The 22780-nt window shown below is 42.2% G+C and overlaps 2 protein-coding genes across 2 annotated transcripts; one reads left to right on the forward strand and one right to left on the reverse strand.

Annotated features, from left to right (window-relative positions):
* Positions 1 to 1155: 1155 nt before the first annotated feature.
* kmo (kynurenine 3-monooxygenase) lies at positions 1156 to 14749 on the forward strand. The gene is made up of 15 exons (XM_076743947.1): positions 1156 to 1251; positions 1589 to 1658; positions 1771 to 1868; positions 2458 to 2547; positions 3374 to 3422; positions 5438 to 5525; positions 7513 to 7678; positions 7807 to 7878; positions 9207 to 9328; positions 9910 to 10057; positions 10137 to 10194; positions 10293 to 10375; positions 11340 to 11441; positions 11531 to 11590; positions 13230 to 14749. The coding sequence occupies exons 1-15, from the start codon at positions 1192 to 1194 to the stop codon at positions 13374 to 13376; spliced, it is 1413 nt and encodes a 470-aa protein (XP_076600062.1). The 5' UTR covers positions 1156 to 1191; the 3' UTR covers positions 13377 to 14749.
* Positions 14714 to 22112, reverse strand: opn3 (opsin 3). Its single transcript, XM_076743948.1, has 4 exons — positions 21703 to 22112; positions 19248 to 19567; positions 16192 to 16443; positions 14714 to 15533 (listed from the first exon to the last, which is right to left on the reverse strand). The coding sequence occupies exons 1-4, from the start codon at positions 22019 to 22021 to the stop codon at positions 15261 to 15263; spliced, it is 1164 nt and encodes a 387-aa protein (XP_076600063.1). The 5' UTR covers positions 22022 to 22112; the 3' UTR covers positions 14714 to 15260.
* Positions 22113 to 22780: the final 668 nt, after the last annotated feature.

The raw sequence follows: 22780 nt of genomic DNA on the forward strand, positions 1-22780 counted from the left end.
ATGTTTGACATACTCAACGCAATACAAATCTTCAGTTTGTGGAGAATTAAAATGGCAAAAAAGTGGTGATGCAAATATTGTATTGTAGTAAAACCAGAGATCACTGCAATGTATGAACTTAAAATCTGCAGAGATGCTGGTAATATCCGTAAGATATTAAAAGAATCACTGTACTGATCACACAATGTAAACTTTTCTACAGTTATTAATAAAACTTTTATGTTTTGTTACTTAGACAGATGTCAAATAATGTAATGTCGTACTTCCCTGTTTGTAAATTCAATGTTCAATAAGCAATTATTAGTAAAAGTGGTGTTTCTTTTAGAAATGTATACCGGGATATACTAAAGCACGAACTGGAGAGGCTGTGGATTGCATGGAGAGACTTGTCACATTGCGTATACACAGAATATACTGGATGGATGTTGAACATTTATAACAATAATGGAGAAAAGCGTGAGCGAATGACACAAATGCATAAGATAAAGACTGTTTTCTCTTTGTTGTGAAGGCAACCAAAGGAAATAACTAACTTTGCACAGTTTCTTTGTTTAAAAAAGAGAAGGCTGTGATTATATTTTTGTGGAATAAAATTTGCCTTTTACTGTTCCATTGATAATACCGAGCGACACTGAGTGCTCTCTCTCTCAGCGGCTAAAACAGCTGTCATCACACAGCCACTAGATGGCGACATATTTCTATGCTTTTGCCTTTGAATGACGTTCATTACCTGTCACTAGAGACATTTCGATTTGTTACACCTGTTTACGCATTGCTGAGTTGAACATACCGCCTGGAATAAGCTTTTACAGTGACCATGTCTTTCTCTTCACTCATAACGACTAAAGAAAGGTTTTTATGTGAAGCGCTTTTTTTTTTAGACAACATATAACAGGTTGTTTGGGTTTCTTTTTTTTTCACCTGTAGGATTACAATCGGTCATACAGGTAGTTGTTTTCAGGGAATTGAACATCCACCCAAATAAATTGCCTTACGTACACGGATTTGACACCAGAGCTGCGTCTTCGGTTATCTGTCGCTTGTGTTTGCTCTGAAAGGGGAACTGATGCAGAGAGCCACGTTGGTGGGACCCAGCCTGCCCCTCCTCTGTTAAATCTTTAACCAGGACTTGAGTAGATCAGTTTGAAGTGGACAGTGAGCAGGGCAAACCAGCAGTGAACCGTCATTACTATGGAGGAATCCAGCAGATCCGACAAGAAAAAAGTTGTAGCAGTAGTGGGCGGTGGTTTGGTAAGAAAAGAAAATGAAAGTGAATTATTAATTGAGTGTACAGCGCGTCTTTTGAGCTCTTGACTGCATGTTGATCTTTTACGAAGACAACAATCCTCTTTTAACAGATGACAGTTCTACAGAGCCATGCAAAGAAGACGACGTTCTTTTTTGTATATTGCAGTCAAAGGTGTATTTGAATTGAAAAGTGGGATTCAGGATTTGAAATTACAAAAGTGTAGTGCAGTGTTTAGGACTGGCTACGCATTTTATTTGGAGTTGATATTTGTAGAGTTATGGCACAGTGATTTTGGCAAAATTGTCGATTACCTGTCCTCATCCCCTCTCCACCCTTTAGGTTGGTGCACTGAACGCCTGCTTCTTTGCCAAAAGAGGCTTTGATGTACAAGTGTTTGAAACTCGGGAAGGTAGTATTCAAAGCTCTTTGCAACCTACATCAGTAAATAACATCATCACATTCAAAGGGTAACCAAAGTTTCACAAATGTAAGACTGAAACATTGTGTGTGATTTTGGTCAGATATCCGGCAAGCCAAAATCGTGAAGGGGAGAAGCATCAACCTGGCTTTGTCCCACAGGGGTCGTCAAGCACTCAAACATGTTGGAATGGAGGAGAGGGTATGCTGCTCAAATCTATGCACTTTTCAACTCATTAAGTAGAAATGAGGTCCAGGGAGGTTGATCCCAGGGCTGCAGGGGCATGGTGATACACCCGCACCCACCCACCCACCTCCTGCCTTTTTAAAGCACATGTCATTGGCTGTGGAGAAGGAAAGTGGGGTGGAAACCCCTCAGTTTTTGTTCTCTTTTAAATATGTGGCCAGGCCCCATGGAATCTGCCCCTCCCCGCTTTCATTGCTTGCAGTCCACTAAAGTTGTTTTATTCTGGCCTCTGAGGTCAGCTATCTTTTGTGTTGGTCCACATTTCCTGCAGTGGCCATGTTATGTCCGCCTGAGAACTCTGCATCAGACCCTTTTTTTTTTACACTTGCATGACTTTTCTGCCAGACAAAACAAGGCTTACATTACAACACCACCACACCACCACACCACATGAACTAATGCTGCGCTGCCCATGGCCTGACACCCTTTTTCCAGTTAATCCACTAATAAATTGAGAGTGAAAACATGGATTTTGAATTGTTTATCCTTAATGCTAATAAATTTCATTTTTAACATTTTGTATATATTAATGGTTTGTCCTCAGATTGTCTCCCAGGGAATCCCCATGCATGCAAGAATGATCCATTCCCTGAGTGGGAAACAGTCCCCGATCCCTTATGGCAAGAAAGGCCAGGTAAGCTGGAGGAGGTCCTGTAACATAGCCATGCAAGGAGACATTCAAACTAGGATCAAAGTACATTACTGCTCATTTGTACACATAACACTGTAAAGAGCTGTTAGCTAGGATTGATGGCATGTCTTAGATAGGACTGCTAGTTGCATGGTCATGCAGGATTACTGTATCTTGTCACTTTCTGGTAAACTACTTCATGAAGGTGCTTGGCATATAGACAATAGGTTAATTATTTCCAACACAGTGCTGAAAAGAATCATCTACCTTCTTATATACATACTGTACAACATTCCTCATATGCTGAGTCAGTCGACAGATTAAATATTAATTTTGCCACTCACATGCACCATCACAAGTGTGTTCGTAAGCACACACATACAGAAACATAAAGACACTGCACTCACAGAGGTATGTGAGCTGAAGTGAGTTAAGGATGCAGCCAATGATGAACAGTACAAGTGACAACTTGTGCAGTAAGACAGATTTTTTTTTGACTCTAGAGTCCAACAAAAATTAGGTTTGTATGCCATGATGAAATATGCTCCTCTTATTTGTATGTATGGTGAGTCTGTCTGAAAATAGCTGCTTTTAATTACACTGCTGTCAGTTTGGCAGGGATTCTTAATCTCACGGGGACTTAGATGGTTGAATAAAACAAAAATACACAAGAAAGACAATGAAAGCACGTAGAGTCATGAATGTAGGGAGACGGAGTCTAAACCACAGAGGCTTCCTGTTCCCTTTCAGATGAACAGTGCTGCAGTTCTGTTTGGAAAGCTGTAGTATCTGTAGAACTACACTGAAATATAGATTGTTCTCCTTTCAGTACATCCTGTCGGTAGACCGAGCCAATCTGAACAAACAGCTGCTAACAGGTAAGAACACTGACAGTGTCCTTTTTTATAATTCAGCCAAGACGACCTTGGAGCATTAACACTGAATACAACGGCACAGCGTGTGTGCTGAAATGACGAAATGGCAATTTAATCTTCAAATGATGCATCTTTCCTACAAGAAAACACTGCAACCTTTTAGCCCCATTCAGACATGCAGCCCTTTATGTTACTGTGATGGCAATTTAACACGCCGTTCTCATGTCTGAAGAAGAGGAAGGAGAAGAAGAAGAAAGCATACTTTATTAATCCTCCAGGGGAAGTAAAATTTTTGAAGAAGTGCCTGAGTCACCTTTATGTTAAAGTTACGACAGCAGTCTTACTAGGATTTAATGCTTTCAGCGCCGTATGAATCTGAATGGAACGGCGCTCTAATACTATACATGTATTATCTTAATCTTCAGCTCTCATGCACAAAGGAAATAAAATTAGACCATTAAGTGAAAGAGACAAATCTAAGTTATTGAGAAGACTCTTCTCATTTTAGATGAGGCTATATAAACCATTTTCCCCTCGAGGTGTGACTGGGCCAAAAGAGGTTAAAAAAAACCCTCTGACAGCCGCAGTGACAATCTAACCAACACTCTCCCTGTGTTTCTAAGTCTCATTCATAGCAACTGTGTGGACAAATCAATGAATATCTACCGAAACACTTGACATACAGCATGGGAGCGAATAGCAGTTAGTCCCAGCTTAACGGCCTGCCATTCAGTGCTCCTGTATTATCTGATTTTATAAAGCAGGCAGGAGAATTCACTCTCTAATAATGTTTAATGATGAAGCTGCTGCAGAAATGTATTAGAGGATCCACTACTTTATTGGTGGTTAAAGCCAGATTAAGTTTTTTCCCTGAGCAGCTAGAAGTGGTAAGTGCTAAGCAGGAGCACAGGTGGAGAGGAGTCATAGGCTGTGTATAAAATCACCCCATATTTACTATATAGTGCATTATATTTACTGCATTGTATAGTACCCCAAAATATCCCCACAACGGAACAAAAAAAGTAGCATCCCTGGCATTGACAACCCTACTGGTAACAAACCCACATATCTCTGAAATGAAGAAACATAATGATGATTCATAAATATTTGAAATCTAACTATCAGTGTAACCACTGAGTGTCCATTACGCAGGCCGTAGTGAGTGACCAAGTAAGGCTGGAGCAGCTAAACCCCTCAGTGTGCTGACTGAGCAGATCTATCGCTAACGAATTCAACTTCTCATTTGCAAGAGAAGAATGCGTTATTTCAAAAGTTGCATAGCGATGCTTTAAAGGATCACCACGCCGCTTTTCTAAACAAATACATACTCCTGAATTCTGCCAAAGTCTGTTCCCTCAGTGCATTCTTAATTCATGAACTGTCACAAAGCTCCAAGTCAAAAGACAGTATTCTTTCTTCCCACTAATTGTCCCATATTGGTCTGTTTGCTCGCAAGATGAGTCTTATCGGCTGCAAATACTCCCTGTGCGTCAGCTTCATGCGAGGCTTTCAACCGCTTGAGTACATCAGGGGACATGAAGGGGTGTGTTAGTCTTTTCGGGCTAAAAGGATTGTGCCTAATATTTAATGAAGTATGCACGCTTGGAGATAATGTGCGACAGCATGGGCCTGTGTTTAATTAGATTGCCTGTGTGTGCTGAAAAAGAGGCTGATTGTAAAGCCGTCGCTCTTATCGGGGCCCATCCAGACTCCTGGAATGAACACTGAGATGACGAGATTTCGCAAAGTGTGACAGGCTAAACATCGGTCTTCACAAAACCAGACACATCGACTGCTGTGTTGTGTTGTTCGTGAGATTCATGCTAATCAGCAGGAGGTCATTCCCCTTCAGCGGGGGATTGATTTAACTGTTTGCTGAAGGGCTGTGCTCCCAGTGTATTTTATTGGAATTGGGACGGTTTCGTGTGGATTTAACAAGATATTACCTGTCACACATGGTGTTGTGTCATGCCTGCGTCTGTGATGTAAGTTTATTTTGTAACCTTTTACTTCCACAGAGGCAGAGACGTATCCAAACACAAGGCTGAACTTTGACTACAAGTTGCAGGACTGGAGTGCTGAAACAGGGTTAATGACCTTTGTCAGGTAAATAGTTACTGATCTAGCACATGTGTACTCCTGTACCCACGGCACACACTCTCACAGACACACACATGTTGTTTGGAGGGTAATCTGGGATTAGGAGGCGCTCATTTGGACTCTTTGTTTTAACGACAGCTGTATTGATCTGGTTCCCTCTGTGTACCGACATGTAAGCACATGTGACCTTGTGCATGTAAACTGCCTGAGTTCTGGAAAGGCGAAAAACATGTCGCCTTTGAAGCCTCTGTACGTGACTTTTTAGTGGTTCTGTAATTGGTTGTCGTTGAGGAAAATATGACACACAATTTACAAGCCAATTAACACTGAAACACCTCCAGGTCTTTTTAGCTGCGGGCATTAGCGTGCTCATCCAGAGAGTTATTACCACAATATTCAGGAGCACAACCTCTCTTCAATTTGATCACAGAGTTTTTAAATTGAATCCAGCCTTATCTCAAATGTGTGAAAATCCATTTGATGTGAATGCTGCAATTTCTGTTTAATTATTTGTTTTTATTCCTGGTGGTCCAACACGTACCGAGTTAAAAATTGTGGATTATAATGAGTCACTGTGCAGTTCTCGCCACGGTGAACAAACGCTTTCGTGCACTTTAATTAAGTTGAGTTTTAAGTAAAAGCTCAGAGTGTACCTTGAATCCAAAAGTCACCACGGTGTGCACCAAGTACACCCAGGACACAACCTTCCCTCTATCCTCATATTTGCTCCCTCCAGCTTATATAATTAAAAGTACACAGAGAGTCTTACGCCAAAGTGATCGTCAGTATCCTCCCGTACGAGCCAGGGCATTAAATGGATGTGCACAACCTGCTTTCTTCTTTCTTATCATCAAACTAAAGCTAACAACATGTTAATGAGGTCTTACAATATCTCTGAACACTGATTCCAGTCTTTCTGCAGGATTACCAGATATTTATCCTCACACGTGCAAACGTTGTGGCTCTGTTGATGGTAATGTGGGTCCACCGCTTTGGCCCAGACTGAAGTACCTCAACTGTACTGTTTATGTTTCCATCCAAAGCCCTGGACTTCATGGTCCTGCACAGCCTCATGCAAGATGTGACCTGAAATGCATGAGTGCATGCAGTAATGTCTGTGGGGTCATGAATAGTTAAATGAATAACGCCGTGGAGCAAAGCTGATTTGTGTCCGAGCAATTTGGTGCCAAAAAAAAAAAAAACACCTTTACGTCACCTGCAAGGATCATTAAATGAGATGAGCTAAGAATGTATTTGGGTAATACTTAGCAGTTTACTGTGTGTATATAGTGGCCAGCGATGCCATCATCTGTGACTATCACGACTGAGTGAAATGGCTATGAATCAGAAAAAGCCCCCACCATTCAACTGGGCTGTTATACAGATGGTGCCATCACCATAGTTCGGGTTTGAAGTCAATCAAATACTGTGTATTTAGTGAGTTGCTTGTAAGTTAAATGCAGCTATTTTCATGAAGATCATCTCCTTCATGTACCATTTAAATCTCCACCTGAAAAAATATGAAATATCTGCACAGACTCAAAAGCATTTGTTTGTCTGTTTGTCTGTTGTAGTCAGTGGTCTAACTGAAAAGGTGAAAAGGTCAAGTGTGAGAAAGAAAAGCTCAACATTCAGTTTTCTGTCTGCATTAGACTAAATCAAACCTCAAACCTTAGCCTGAGGGCCCCACACAGATTTTCTCAGGCTAATCCACAAAGGAGCTCTCTTTTCACACCTGAGAGTCAGCCCTGCTGACAGGTGCGTAGGCATCGGGACGTTGCTTGTAGCAAGCCTGATTCCAGGTTTCTGCCTGAAAAGTAGACTTTACTCATTAGATGATTAAACATGCAGACTGCTTACTTTCTGAATAATGTAAAGGACTCTCAGGCTAAACATGAAAGGACGAGTCTGTTAAACCAGTTTAGTTTCTATACATATGGATGTCAGCGCAGCGTTCATTGAGGTTGATTTGCCCTGCTGGTGTGTGTCTCAGGTCAGATGGGTCTGAAGAGCAGATCGAGGCAGACCTGATTGTAGGCTGCGATGGAGCTTTCTCTGCCATCCGCAAGCAATTCCTCCGTCGCAGCCGCTTCAACTACAGCCAGACCTACATCCCCCATGGCTACATGGAGCTCACCATGCCCCCCATCAACGGAGAGGTCAGTCCTCTGTACAGCAGCCTCCTTTACTGACAGTGGTGAGATCCTGCTGCTGTTACACTCCATTTTTCTTCTCCATTGTTTAATTCCTTCTTCATTTGTCCCACTTTCATCATTCGGCCCCGCAGTTTGCCATGAAGCCTAATTATCTGCACATCTGGCCACGAAACACGTTCATGATGATCGCCCTGCCCAACTTGGTGAGTGTAAATTGTACTGTCCTCTCTCCTGTGTTTTCTGCCTGCACGGTGCAGTCTGAGCAATGTGAGCTGTATATCTGTGAGGTTATTACCACACATTTTTTGGCAACCGCTAGCTGTTACAGAAAGACAAAAGCATAATCACTTCAGAGAATTTCAGCGCGTGATTGACCTCCGGGATGTCCTCACAGAGTTAATTAGCCTTGTTTACAGATGCTTCATAGCCAGGAGAGGCTTACTCAACACAAATCTTGCCTACTTTCCACACAGCAGTCATGTCCTCCTTCTCATCAGTCTCGCTCTCTGCTTTTGTCAGACTTCTCTCTGCCCGTCCTGTCCTTCTTAATCCCACAGTGATTTTTCTGCATGGCCGACTCAGCACAACAGTTTTGCTCTCCTCAGTGAGCCCAGGTTAAGGCAGCTGACTTCGGAGTGCGTCTGCACTGTCACTCGCTGCCCTAGTTCCCAGGAACACATTAGGCTTGAGAAAAACAAAAGAAAAACACATCCTTGCCACTGTGGACGCCATGGTAACAGAAACGGTGCTAAAAGGTCCTTGGGGAGGACTTTGTGATGTTGATAGATAGCACCTGCTCAGATGGGCACATAATGGCATGCCCACATTCCCCCATGTGCTTTCATCCATCACTGGAACTGAGTGTAGTTTGGCTATTACATTTGCATTGAGGATGGAAGATTCTATAATGAGTTTAGCATTGATGATTTTTCGGGCCCATGAAAGTAATGTGAATTTCTATTCAAGTATCACAAATGATAAAATGCCTGTTTAATGTCCTGGAATACCACAGGATGCAGCATGAATGAAAGGATGTATTTTTTACTTTTGTCAGTGCAATGGGTTCATTCTTGACTTTGAGATCACATCTGTGATAAGCTATTGGAAATGCAAGGCTCACTTACTTTAATTACTTGCAGTCCTTTTGGCCGTGTCTCATCGCCAAGTCTGAAAGCTTGGAGAATAGCTAAGTAAGAACCTTGTGTAGTAAAAAGTGAATCTCGTAATTATCTTGTAACCAAGTGTAATGTCTTTGTGTAAATTAAGATGACTCAATGACTGTTATGGGGGGCATTTTTTCACTTGATTGGACGGTGAGAGTGAAGAGGCAGACAGGAATTGGGAGAGAGAGTAATATGACATGCAACAAAGGTCGGCGGCTGGAACCGAACCCTGCGGCCACACAGCACGCGCTGTAACCGTTCGGCTACCAGGCCGCTCCAAGATGACTCAATTGAAACTGACAAGAAGTGCGTCACAATGGAATTTGAGAGCTAACATTGCTGTGCACTGTGTTTGTTTTCCAATTTAGGACAAGACATTCACCTGTACCCTCTTCATGCCCTTTGATGAGTTTGAGAAGATCACCACCGGAGATGAAGTCATCGAGTTTTTCCAGAAATACTTTCCTGACACCATACCTCTAATAGGAGTGTAAGTGACTTTCTCACCTCCACTGCCACTCTCTCTCTCTCTCTCTCTCTCTCTCTGTCTCTCTCTCCACTCTCTGTGATCTCTGTCTCCCCCCCGTTCCCCCACTGCCTTTGTCTCTTCATCCATCCTACCAAGCCATCCTCAAAAACCCTTTCATTTCTCACCATCCCGTCGACTCCAGCGCATCCTCAGCCATGATCTGTGCGGTGTGAAAATGCATGCTTGGAGTTACGTGGCTCTGTGCGGTGAGGTTTTAATTTGAGGTGAACAGTGTGTTGTGGGTGACACACAGATAAGCATGAGCTGTACAAATGCTTGAGGCTTCATTCACTCACTTCCTCTCTTGGCCGACTTTATTTGGAGTGCTCAGGCATAAACAGCTGAATGCAGGCATTCGTTCCTCTGCTCAAATGTTTCATTTCACCGGGGCATATGCGGCATGGTTGTGTTAGCTTTCTCGGATGTGACAGATGCTTCTTTAGCGAGTGCAAAACAGAGGCTGTTGTTGAGAAAAAGCAACTGTCAAAATGAATATCTCAAAATGAGTTTGTAATTGTTTTATTTCCATTTGTGCCTCGCAGTGATGCTCTCAAGAGGGATTATTTCCGACTGCCTGGGCAGGCCATGGTGTCTGTCAAGTGCGACCCATATCACATTGGCGACAAATGTGTCCTCATGGGCGATGCAGCCCACGCAGTGGTGCCTTTTTATGGGCAGGGGATGAACGCTGTAAGTAACACTAAATGGAAGAGAAGAAAAGGCAGGAAGGTATTAAATGGAGACTCACTCATCCATGTGTGCTTTGTAGGGCTTTGAGGACTGCATTGTCTTTGAAGAAATAATGGAACAGTTCAATGAGGATTTCAGTAAGTATCTTCAAATGAACAACCATGGAAGGGGACACAGAGAGCGAAGTGACAATTCATGAAACAAATGTCTTCTTGTCCCGTGTGCGTCCGTCCAGGTGCTGTCCTGACTGAGTATTCCAGAGTGCGAGTTCCAGATGACCATGCAATTGCAGACCTGGCCATGTACAACTACATTGAAGTAATGTATATTCATTTAAAACCAGACAGAAGACCTTGCTATTCAGTCAGACATCTTCTTGAATGGATGCACCATATTTGTACAGCATGTACGATAGTATGTGTGCATCTTTACGGGCATTTATGTGTAGGTAAACATAGATGTCCTTGCTGATGAGCACTTTTTGCTGCTTTGTTTCTATGTAAAGGACTTCAAATTACTTTGCGCAACATGTATGTTGGTATGGGTGTGTATTTATATGTATGTATGCGTGGATGTTGTTCTTGTTCATCAGCATTTTTTTTTGCTGGTTTATTTTGCTTTTTTAATATTAAGCACTGAACTGCTTTTGTATGAGATAGCACTCTACAGAGAAGAGGAGATCTTGATGAAGCACAACAGTATACAGCACACAGTATAAAAACGCTCCAGTACAAGTGGCTATAATTGATATTTGTATTATAAAATCAAATGATTAGCAGCTTAAGAGCCCTCTCCTTTGGGAGATGGGAGATTTGTTTTAAATGTAAAGTCCTAATCTGAAAAGTAATACTCACCATAGCTGAGAAATAAATGCAATGTATTAAAGAGTTCAATATTTCCCTCTGAAATCTAGTGAAGTAGGAGTATAAAGTAGCATAAAATGGAAATACACAGTACCCCAGAATCACATAGAAGTACAGTAGTAGAGTAAGTGTACTTTAAATGTGTGACTCTCTCTCCATAGCACTGCAGCTCATAAATCAAATTAACATCAACAGTCTCCAGACATCCTCCTTAATTGTTAATGATTTTTTAATTACTGCCCACTAACGCTATGTTATTAGTGTGATCTCCACCGCACTTGATAATTCATAGCCTGCACTGCTTGTATATAAGATGTATGGAAAGGCCATTCACAGTCATAACTAAGCCAGCTTGGGCTCAGGGTATGATGGAGGACATATGGTTCACTTCACCAACACATGCACTCTTTGTTTCGTAGATGAGAGCCCATGTCAACTCCAGATGGTTCCTTTTCAGAAAACATGTTGACAACATTCTCCACTTCCTCATGCCAAAGACGATAATTCCACTTTACACAATGGTAAGCGTCAAAAACAACAAACTGATGGCTGTCAAACCGCTTGGTCCACAACGAAATCTGTGTCATTTGTTGCCCTTCGCTGCCTCCAGGTCACTTTCACCAGGATAAGGTACCATGAAGCTGTGAAGCACTGGCATTGGCAAGACAAAGTAAGACACTTTGAGAAGATGTGTCTCTTTCATTTCATCCTCCCTGCATACAATTTACTTTTTGGGGAATATTTAATACCTTTGAACATTTTAATATTGTAATTCGAGCCTCTTTTGAAGTCGCAGTATTATCGCACTGAGCATGAAAGGCAGATGTGACTCCCACCGGGTAAATACTTCCGCTTTTAGAAGCATTTGAATTATTCTACCACAAATACGGAGCTTTTGCCGCACAAAGAAATGTTTCTGATTTCTCACATTTGGCTATAGATGAGCTGCTTAGTCCTTGGCGCTGTGTTGAACTGTGTGCTGTGACCTGTGCTGAGGGCTTCGGCGCTAATGGTCCACAGTCAGAAGGACAGCAGGGATTTCACAGCCTCCCCTGTAAACTGATTAAACCTGCAGGGATTTCTGGGCAAAGGGCAAAATGACCTCTATTTGGTGGAGAAAAACTGCTGTGTGATGCAGCATATACGGCAGCAGAGCATAGCTGGTAACAAAATAAAATAATGGGATACTGACATGGACAAAGTGAGGTGTGCTGCAGAGAGTGCATGATGCCACAAGGCATTAAACCTTCTTTCACAATTACAGATATTTAAAAATATAATACAATACCCCAAATTTTCACGCACACATTGTGTTAGATAAGTCTGATATTTAGGATTTAACTATTTATCTGGATTTTTAGCGAGGCTTGTTGGTCAAATCTGAAATATCTATGAAATTTTAGTGATGTTCATGCCCCCTTCATGATGAATGACTAAACTGACATGGTGAATATTATAGCTGCTAAAAACATCAGCACATGAGCTCTGTTGCTGTGAGAATGTTAGCATGCTGAGTTAGCATTTAGCTCCCTGCACCACTGCTTGCCAGTACGGCCTCACAGAGCCGCTAACATGGCTGTAGACTTAAAGGTTTTCTTTTCTAAATGTTGGTGATGTGTGGACATAAATCTCTCAAAAGTATCTGATGAGATGGCTCTTATCCCATTTTAACAAGATCTGGCCAGCTAACTTCAGTACCACAGTCCATGTGGAGTAAATGGTCCACATTCGGTCTTACCAGTTTAACTCAAAACTGCTAAAAAACAACAACATCATGTCATGAGTGAGTCATTTGCCAACAGTCAGTAATGTGTTGAATTAATGTTTCCAGACACTGCTAAAATCTGAGAAACATAAATCCATTAAACCCAAATAACTATTCATTTATTCTGGGAAACCTTATCATTCTCCACGTTTGTTGAATAGTATGCTCAGTATTGCATAACTGTATGATTTTTAATTATCGCTGATGTGTTGTGCACTGAATAGAATATTTCATAGGTCACACTAGCAGTTAATTGAAATGAATTAACTAGAATAAATTAAACTTGGCCTCTGTTTACCTGTAATTAGTACCAAATTACAATTAGCCCCTAGTCAGTAACCTTCCCATGAATTAAGTATTTAGTGAATTTGTAACTTCACATCAGTTCCTTTCCACGATATTCTCCGAAAACTACGGAACCCATTTACTATAGTGTTACCGGAGACACAGAGAGGGTGTTTTCTCTGCTGTTGTGATGTGCTTTTGACAGACTGACGTTCCTCATTTACAAAGCCCAAGCTGTTTTTTTGTGTCTTTTTCACAGGTAATAAACCGCAGCCTACTGTTCAGCGCTACAGGAGCAGTTTTGGGAGGCTCCTACTTGCTCATCAAAAATCCTCCTGATATCAACAAGCTCATCGTCTCTGCTGAGGGAATTTGGAACAGGATTATGGCCCTCAAGGCCCCGTGAGCACTGTCTCTGCTCTGACGGACGAGTGCAAAGACTGGAGCATCAAACACTAGAATGAACTGAGAGGGTCCAAATTTTAATTAGAGTGTGATTGAATCCTCTAATTAACTCGATGAAGGCTCTGCCATGCAAATTACTGTACTATTATAATAATTGCCCTAACTTATTCCAGTCACAATGATTGATAATAACATTCCATCAGTGTTTAACTGATAATGGCTTGACTGAAGGAGCCTTACAGTGGATTTTTCAGTCTTTAGATCTGATCATTATATTGTTTATATAGATGCTTATAAATGAATTGCAAATACACATTCCCTCAGCTCACAGCTCAGATTTGTATTATGTCTTTAGCTCCATTACTACTTTATGCAGAATGAGGGACATTTGGGACAATATCAACTTCCTGACATATCATCACCTGTACTGGTACCACTTTCATTTAAAGTACTTTAAACATGACACTACAGCCAGCAAGCCATTGGCTTATCTTAGTTAAAAAATGGAGACAGCTAGCCTGGCTGCACAAGTAAAATAAATATCTAGCTAGCAGTATTTCTAAAGCTTGATAATTGAGATGTTATATCTCTTTTGTGTATTCTGTATAAAAAAGTGTAAAAAGGCAGGATTAGGAACTGGAGCCTGCTAGCTGTATGCTTTATGTGCAAACAGATTCTGAAGATGCACTCAGAAAACGGGGGTCTCTATGTATCTTCAAGCAATATGCAGCTGGTAAGCTGGCAAACAGATTCTGTTTGCACACTTGAAGGCTGCAAATCAATCAGTGCGCTCAAGTCCCTTTTTTCCCGTTGAAGTTTGCTGTCCTTGAACTGAGAGGTGCCTGATTTAGCTGCATACTGCTGCCAGATGTACAGAGCTTCACAGCTAGGTTAGCTGTTTCCTGTCTTTCTGCTAAGCTTAGCGAACCATCTCCTGGCCATACTGTCGCTTCATATTTTGTGAACAGATGTGAGAGTCATGTCAATCTTCCTATCTAACCCGTGGCAGGAACGCAAACAAGTGTATTTTCCATATGTCAAACTATTGTTCGAACTGAACAATATAAACACAAAGACCACTCAGTCACTCACTCACACATCCTCAATGAATAAGGGTTTTATCAGCTATGGAAATCCATTCATCAAGGCTATTCATAGCTGACAGCCCAGGAGGTTATGAAAGGAGAGTCTCACTGGAGCATACTGAGGTCCCAGCCTCATCTCCTCTTATCTAATTACACTCCTCATACATATAAATCCACCAAATGTCATTTCACAGTGACTGCTCTAGTTACACTGGGGATTTAGATTGAAATGAGATAAGGTACACAAGCTAGATAGCTTAAAATAGGATCTCTTTATTGAATCCATACACAATAATGTCAGTTTGTGTATTATGGTTTATGGCTAGAGAGCTAAGGCTTATTTTCCTTTTTCACACTTGCAGTTGGGTACCAACCAAAAAAAATACGCTATCACATGTTGATCCATACTCAGGTCCATAACACTGCTGGCCTCTAAATACTCAACACATTTCTGCAGTTGTCACATACTGTATGGTATATTTAATAAATAAGTGTTCTTTGTCCAAGTAAAACGTATCACTACTTTTTAACTACATCATTATGCACTTCACCACAACTGATGTTAAATGAGGGTGTCACACGTTTATACTACCTGCGTAGACAAAACACTGTCAGGAAACATGTTTAGTTGAAATCTTGGGCTGACAGTTGGATATTTACAATTCATCGTAAAAAGTCTGTAACTGCGTGTGGATGCAGAACTGTCCAGGGAGGTCAGACGGGATTATTTTGGCTTGGAATTGCAAGTTAGGTCCTAAGGCATACTGAGTGGTGGGGTGAGAAGCAAAAGTCCTTGTAGATCACAATGGCCTCACTTGGATGACATTAACCTCTGTGGAATCTCGGGCCTTGGAGGTCACATCCAGGTGGTGGAAGTCATTGCTGGTGATGATGAAGACGATGGAGGAGGAGCTGAAGGTCACCTTCTTCTTGGGTCGGTCCCTGGTGCTGCACGGCCTGGACATGACGATCGGTCGGATGGGGCGCTCGACCGGCGCAAGGGGGCGCTCTTTGAGGCTGCGCTGCAGCCAAGACAGCCGAGAGCAGAGCAGCTGCAGCAAACAGCGCCGGAACTGTGAGAGCATGAGATGGAAGAGAAGCAGAGGGAAGAGATGAAAGGATGGTAGTCATCACAGGGATGAAATAACACCCTTTCCACTCTCATTTGTCTGTCAAACACACACACATACACACACACACACACACACGAGATACAGCCTCATACGACTATAGCAAACGAAGGCTAGTCAAGTGACAATTTCACTCCTACCCACACAATACATGCATATTGTACATATTAAGGCTTGGAAAAATGAGTCAGAACACTTACGGGAAAACATACTGAGAAGCAGATTCTCACTTTTCCCTTATTTCTGCAAAATTTCACCTAAATATGTACTTACGGGAAATCAAATTCTGCACTATATTCTGTTAACATGCCATAAAAACACTCTGATAATGGATTTCCTGCTCAAACCACAAACTGACGCAGCACAAGAAGAGAACAAACCATCGCCCCCAGTTGAGATGCTATTGATTTGCCCTATTTGTCCATATTCAATTCTGAGTTCAGCTATGGTCACTGGAGGTGAAAAAAACTGACTGAACACGCAGAAATTGGCCAGTCAGAACTCTTCAGCCAAACATGATGTATTGTAGACAGCAGCAAAACCTTTTAACTGGGGCCACCCTCGCAGCCACACAAAGCAAGAAAACTGAAGGACTACAAACCTTTCTGCTCATGAACACATAGATGAGAGGGTTGTAGGCTGTGCTGGACTTGGCAAAGAATGAGGGGATGATGGCCACTGTGGGAGAGATCATGCTCTTCCTGCCGAAGGCCTCCATCATGGACACAACAGCGTAAGGCGTCCAACACAACAGGAAGCAGGAGATCATCAGGAAAAACATGATGGCAACCTTCTTCTCGTACCGCAAGATCTTGATGATCTGAACCGTCTGGAGGTCCTGGATGGAGCGCAACTACGGGAAACAGGAGAGAGTAAGATGCTATCATGAGGGGGATACAGTGTTGTGACCACATTGTTGCTGGTTTGGATGGACGTCTGTGGTTTGACTGGGCAGTCCCCGGGTTTGACTGTCTCAATGTGTATGCATGTGAAGAAGAGCGGAAGAAAAGCAGGAATAAACAAAGGTTTCTCAAAATGCCTTAATCTGGAGTCAAGATGCTGCTAGTTTGGTTATATTACGTAAGGTTTGAATGTCATCCCGTCATAATCATACAGCGATGACTTAGAGGTAGAGTTCTGGAGATATCAGCTGGAGAGATGGAACTAGATGGCATTCAACAGCAATGTCTCTTCACAGAAATCGTGAGCCGGTTACTCAGGATAATGCACAGACCTCGTTGTGAGCAGTTTCATGTAGGAATGCTTTTCTTTCTATCTAACTACACCCATCAACTGTATCATTGTGCAGAAGGAAGCATAGCAGAGACATTTTTTGTCTTCTTTCCGATCCTTTTAATCATCTTGAGACGCCTCCGATATATCTTGTCCTGACCTCAGCTTGGGAAAAAAATGTTTGAATTTTTTGAATGCATTTGTGAACACATCTTATGCAATGATGCTGCAGTGTGTTACTGCAGCCAAACTCTCCAGCAAAAAAAGAGAAGTGGTTTGGAACCAAACAAACTACAGAAGTGATCATGGGGAAGAACACACGCTAGGAAACCATCCTGCTGAACAGGAAGTGGGAAACCAGGAAACAAGTACTAGTTATGACAACAAAAGTGGCATCTTTGTAATTTGCACATTGTCTAACTAATCCACTCTCTTTGCATGCGCTATTAGATGCAAAGCTACATTCAAAATGCAGTGCAACAGTAGCACACGCAGAGTCAAGAAGTCAGTGAAGAGCAATATCTACCCACAGTTTGCTCCAGTCTGGCGCCACCCTACTGGTCAAGTCAGACCAAGCAGGACTGCAGCACAGACACCCCTGAATGTATTGAATGTTTCTGTCAAAGCCTGTACAACTACTTTCAAGTATTTACTATAAAGCATTATTTCCATAACGCTGGTAATAGTTAACAGCTAATGGAAGCAACACTGTAATTCCTCAATAACACACTGAGTGGCTGACACTGTATTAGATTCCATTCTACCCTTCAGCGAAAGGGATGAGATAAGAGAGCATATGCCAACTTTCTAGACTCCCTCAAGACAGTCTACAGCAGCTGATTGAACCACTGCAAGTTCCTTTATTTATTCATGAATTCACAACGTCTGTTTTTATTTGTGTTCTGCATTTCTTATACAGTCTATATCCATATTAAGGTTCTGCTGTTCTTCGGGTTTTTTCCACGTGTCTACAGTGAGATTTTCTGGCTTTGCCAAATCAGATCAATTGCATTTACTGTACATCAAGCTCAAAATACTCCTGAACTAGGGTTCCGAGTGCTTCTCTTTGAAGATTTTCATAGCATCTCCCGAAACACTGTGACGTGTGACAAGTCCTCCCAGGCCTCTGAGGTGTTCAGGGAGTTTTGTGATACTGGAGCTTGGGGCTCTGAGGAAGTAGCAGCTCACACTTTCTACATGGCTGCGAATACTTAACGGAGGAAATATAGCTGCTGCTCCAACCTGCGATGCAGACAGACATCTAGGTCACTTGATTGCCATATAGTGTTCTTTCTCATTTACACATTCGTTCATCCTGTTCAAAGACTTTAGGGGCCGTCACCTCGACGGTGAACAGGTGAAGATGGTACAGACACAAACAGATCTTAATTTCCATCACAGGCTTTCTCCTTTGTTCTTGGTGCTGAATGCTTAACTCTCATCCTGACAGTATGCTCACATGACATATATTACCAGACTGTCTTCTATGATTGATGACATCAGTAACACTTAAGGTTGCACCCCTATGCTGCAGCACAATGAGCTTTCCAATGATTTCCACTGTTTAGGAGGAGGCCTGAAGGCACAAAGGCATATTATGATAATGGACCCCATAATGAAAGAGGAGTGAAAGGCAGCACTTGACCAGTTAGGGTCAAGGATTTTCTTTTCATTAAAATGAAAACCCAGCGGAGCCAGAAGAGTCTGTATCTGCGCAGACTTTGGCTGAAAGTAATAACATCCAGATTATATTCAGCCTTATTTCACATCTCTAATTAGAAAAGGCTAGATTTTCAGAAGAAAATGTCCATCTGTGTGTTCACTGTTAAAAATTCATAGAACATTTGAATCAGCTGGAATACAGATACTGAAATAAGTGTTAGCTTGAATATAAGTAATGAATTAAGTGGAAGCGTTACTTTCGATGCAAGCTGAGTGACGCTGAAGTGTGAGCAGTGAAAGCAGATGGGTTTGAAGGTTTCAAAGCAGTTGAACTGTTTGGAGAGTAAGAGATGACAGCTGGGGAATTGTTAGTAGAAGAGCAACAGAAAAACACAGCTGAACCGTCAATTGATGTGTGACCACTGAGAGAAGATGAAAGCAGCTGAAATGTCTGTTGACATGAACAGAAGTGGTAAAAGGAGTCAAAGTGTCAGCTCTTTTACATTTGTATTGATAAGCAGCTCAAATGGAGCAAGATGCAAATAAATTTGTTCAGTCATAACTTTTTTTCAGTGGAGGAGGGGCACAATCACCTGTTTCTACTGTCAGCCTTAATGGAGCTTTCCCACATTTCAGTCTGAACACTTTGATCAGCAGTCCTCCATTCACAAGCCTATGTAATTCATTCTGTTTACCAGTCTGACTCAGTCATAATTTATGGAAATGCTAACTGAACAGAAAAAAGTTCACTCGCAGACTTACCATTTGCACTGTATAGAGGATGTTCCCGTAGCAGTAGATCATGATGCCCACAGGCACAAAGAAACAGGCCAGGAGGAAGAAGAGGATGAAGGAGGCATCATTTGGGTCCTTAGACGCCCAGTCCAGGGAGCAGCCCAGCTGGTGGATCTCCAACGTGTAGCGGTTCCACCCCAGCAGAGGAGCCCCCGTCCAGGCCAGGGAGTACATCCAGATGTGGCCGATGGCCCGCCACGCCCAGGGGAAGTCCACCACCTGCGCATGAACCACCCGGATGTAGCGCTCATAGGCCAGAGCAGCCAAAGTCATGATGGAAACAATGCCTGGCGGCGGGGGGAGACAGACAGCCATGCTGAGTAATGCAGAGCACTCACTGCAGGATCTGGGTCAGTGGCTACTCAGCGTCTCTTTGGACTGAACGAGTCTCATCATAATTTGTGTAAAGAGAATTCGGACCATCGTGCAGCTGAAAAACGCACTCAAGCATTTTGTTGTGAATCCTTGAAAACTCACAGAGAGAGACTCTTTCCTCCCACACACACACACACCTCTAAGACCTCAGTCTGTATTGTACAGCCTGCTTTTTCCACACAAAGTGAAGCGGTTTGGTGCTAATAGTGCGTGCAGTTTACATTCAAATATTTGCAGCTCTTCTGTTCATCCCCTGAATCACTGTGTTCCCATTTTCACATTACATGGCATGAAGGACAAAGAGCATATCTGCAAGCCAGAGCCATGGCTGTGTCTATCCAGTCAATACACATGACCTAAGCTATACATCTCTCCAATTACATACTCCAATACCCTCTTCCTCTCCAGCTGTAATTCACTAATCTCTTGATTAACGGGACCAACACAGGAACAGTGTCACTGAACAGACGAATAAATTACAAACACACTAAACGACGACTTGCTTCAGGTTGTGCTCTCAGCTTGGGTCTCAGCTCCCCAGATAGGGTTTCAGCAGGACAGATGTGCATTGACAGACCTGCCAGGGCTCATTGCTGCAGCCCCTGTGGCCCCTGTGTGTGTAGGGCACACTGACACCAACCTCCTCTGAGTAATGCACATGATAAGGCAAAAAAGATGACGGCATGTTTGCGCACAGAGGACTAGAGGACACAGAAAAGAGCTGCAGCATTTATTTTTGTGAACCTCAATTTTTATATCACAACTCCTGCAGGCAGGGAACCATTTATTTTATTCCTTTTATCAGGTGCGGGTGATGGGAGCCAGGCTCTCCGGATTTTGTTATCATTCCATGGTTAACTGTGTGACATGTGAACATGTTACACAATGCTGTGAATGACTCGGGGAGGGGCTGGCGAGTTCTCGGGATGTGCCTGTAATTGAAATCTCCATTATCTGCCAGGTTTGTCCTGCCCATCTGAGTGTTGGCCAAAGCAGCAGGACACCACATCTTCTGCTCAATGTCATCTCAATGTTGAAAGAAGACTATCTCAGATTAAAATATCAACCATAAATCTGAACAAAAGCACCAACTTTGCACGCTTTTAATTTGAAATACTCATCTGTGACATATCTGCAATGCAAACCAGATAAACAAAGTCATTGTTGCCAACTGTGGTGCCACATGACAGAGGTGAGAAAACATGCTCTTGGCAGCATGTGCAAAGAAGCCAATGTCAATTAAAGGGCAATGAGATGACAGAAGACGAGGGCGACCATCCAGCACGTCTCTGCGTTTAGTTTGCTGATAAAGCAGCGAAAGACTTCAGGGTTTGCTCTAATGAGCTCGTTATCACACACCCACCCCCCTGAGATGCAGTTCCCACAGGAGGGGGACCTGGAGAATGACCCTGAGTGTTCATTCACACTTCAGTCCTGCACACATTTAATGCAGCTAATGAATGGACAGTCACGTTACAGTAAAATGGAAGCAGTGGGATCCGCTCACTTTACATTAAAAAACACACTGTGTCTGATAAACACAGAAAAAAAGATGTTGTTCATATATTGATGGGATTCAAGGTCGTAAGGATTTCACTGCAGCTCATCAAAGGGGAGACAAAGGGGTCAATAAACTGTTTCTGACCCAGTCTGTGTTTTAACCATCCACAAATTAAGAGAGGAAGGAAAAAATGTTCAACATGCTCAGCCTTCACCTGTATTTGCATGCATTTTATACAAAGCATTTCTATGTGGAATATCCCTTTTCCATGCGTTATATAGCTGTCTATATCCTGGATGAGCGCATCTCTGCCCTCTGCATATTTGCATTACATTAGACTGCGTTTGGTCATAGTGCGAATTATGTTTAAATCAGGTTGTAATGTTTTTGACAATCGCGAGAAAGGAATAATTGAGGGAAGTGAGGGGAAACAGTTGAATACACTGGTCTTTAGGAAAACAAACAAACAAAAAAAAAACTTTATGTAAGGATAGTTATTATGTGAAATGCATATCAAATATTGTTTGATCATTTTATTTCTCTCACCAAATAAGCTGTTGCTGAAGCCATCCCAGATGCATGTTGCCTGGCTCCAAATCCATCCGCCTTTGACGCACGAAGCAAACGTAAAGTTTATTCCGATGACAGAAACCAGCAAATCGCTCAAACTTATGTTGACCAGTAACAGATTGGTGGGCGTCCGGAGTCTCTTGAATTTACAGTAGAGTATGATGACAACAACGTTATTGCAAAAGCCGAAAACTCCAATTGTGCCGATGGTAAAAGCGAGAAGTTTGTAGGTGCCAAGTGCGAAAATGTAATGTTCAGTAGTTTTCTCGGCTCTGGTTTCGTTGACAGGATTCATTGCGTGGATGAAAACTTGGTTTCCAGCATTGTGCTGCGCGCGATGTGCTCCGTCGCACGAGAGACTGTCAGCTCCACTCCACGCGCTCCTCGCGCCGCTCATTCAAACCAACTCGAGACTGCTGTTTGCTGAAACTGGGTCAATGTACCACAGTCAAACCACACCGATTATGAACGATGCGTTTCCGCAGATACTTTCAAAGTAAAATCGTTTTTGACCTACATGTTTGGCGACGAACACGGGCCTAAGTAAAGCTCAGTTTGAAAAATACAGAAAGCGATTATTTAAGAACAAATAGTGCTATCTGATATATATATATAAATTGCACATTCACAGATGACGCAGTATTTCATTAACTTCATGTTGTGCAGGCTTACACTAACAAATATTTGACACTTTTATTTTTAAACCAAAGTCCAGTGTTACACTTACGACAGGAAAATTGATAATTGATGCTTTCAATTAAAAAAATCAATGTTACAATGAAATCAAATTATTTATTTATGCATCTACACTAAGACTTTATATGTAAATATATATATATGGTGTTTTTATGTAAAAATGCATTTCTGATTGCAGATTGCTTTCATTCGACGTTTATTATGGACACCTGAAAGCTGAATAAGATTTCTTGCTTGAACACACAAACAAGGAACAACTCTTCTACACCTGTCCTTGCTGCTGAAAAGGCTGAACTAAACACTAAACATCTGTTTCTTTTCACAAATGCTGTTTTTCACCTGCAGCACAGGTGAGCAT

The sequence above is a fragment of the Chaetodon auriga genome, chromosome 11, assembly GCF_051107435.1.
Source record: "Chaetodon auriga isolate fChaAug3 chromosome 11, fChaAug3.hap1, whole genome shotgun sequence".
Classification (NCBI taxonomy): Eukaryota; Metazoa; Chordata; class Actinopteri; order Chaetodontiformes; family Chaetodontidae; genus Chaetodon; species Chaetodon auriga.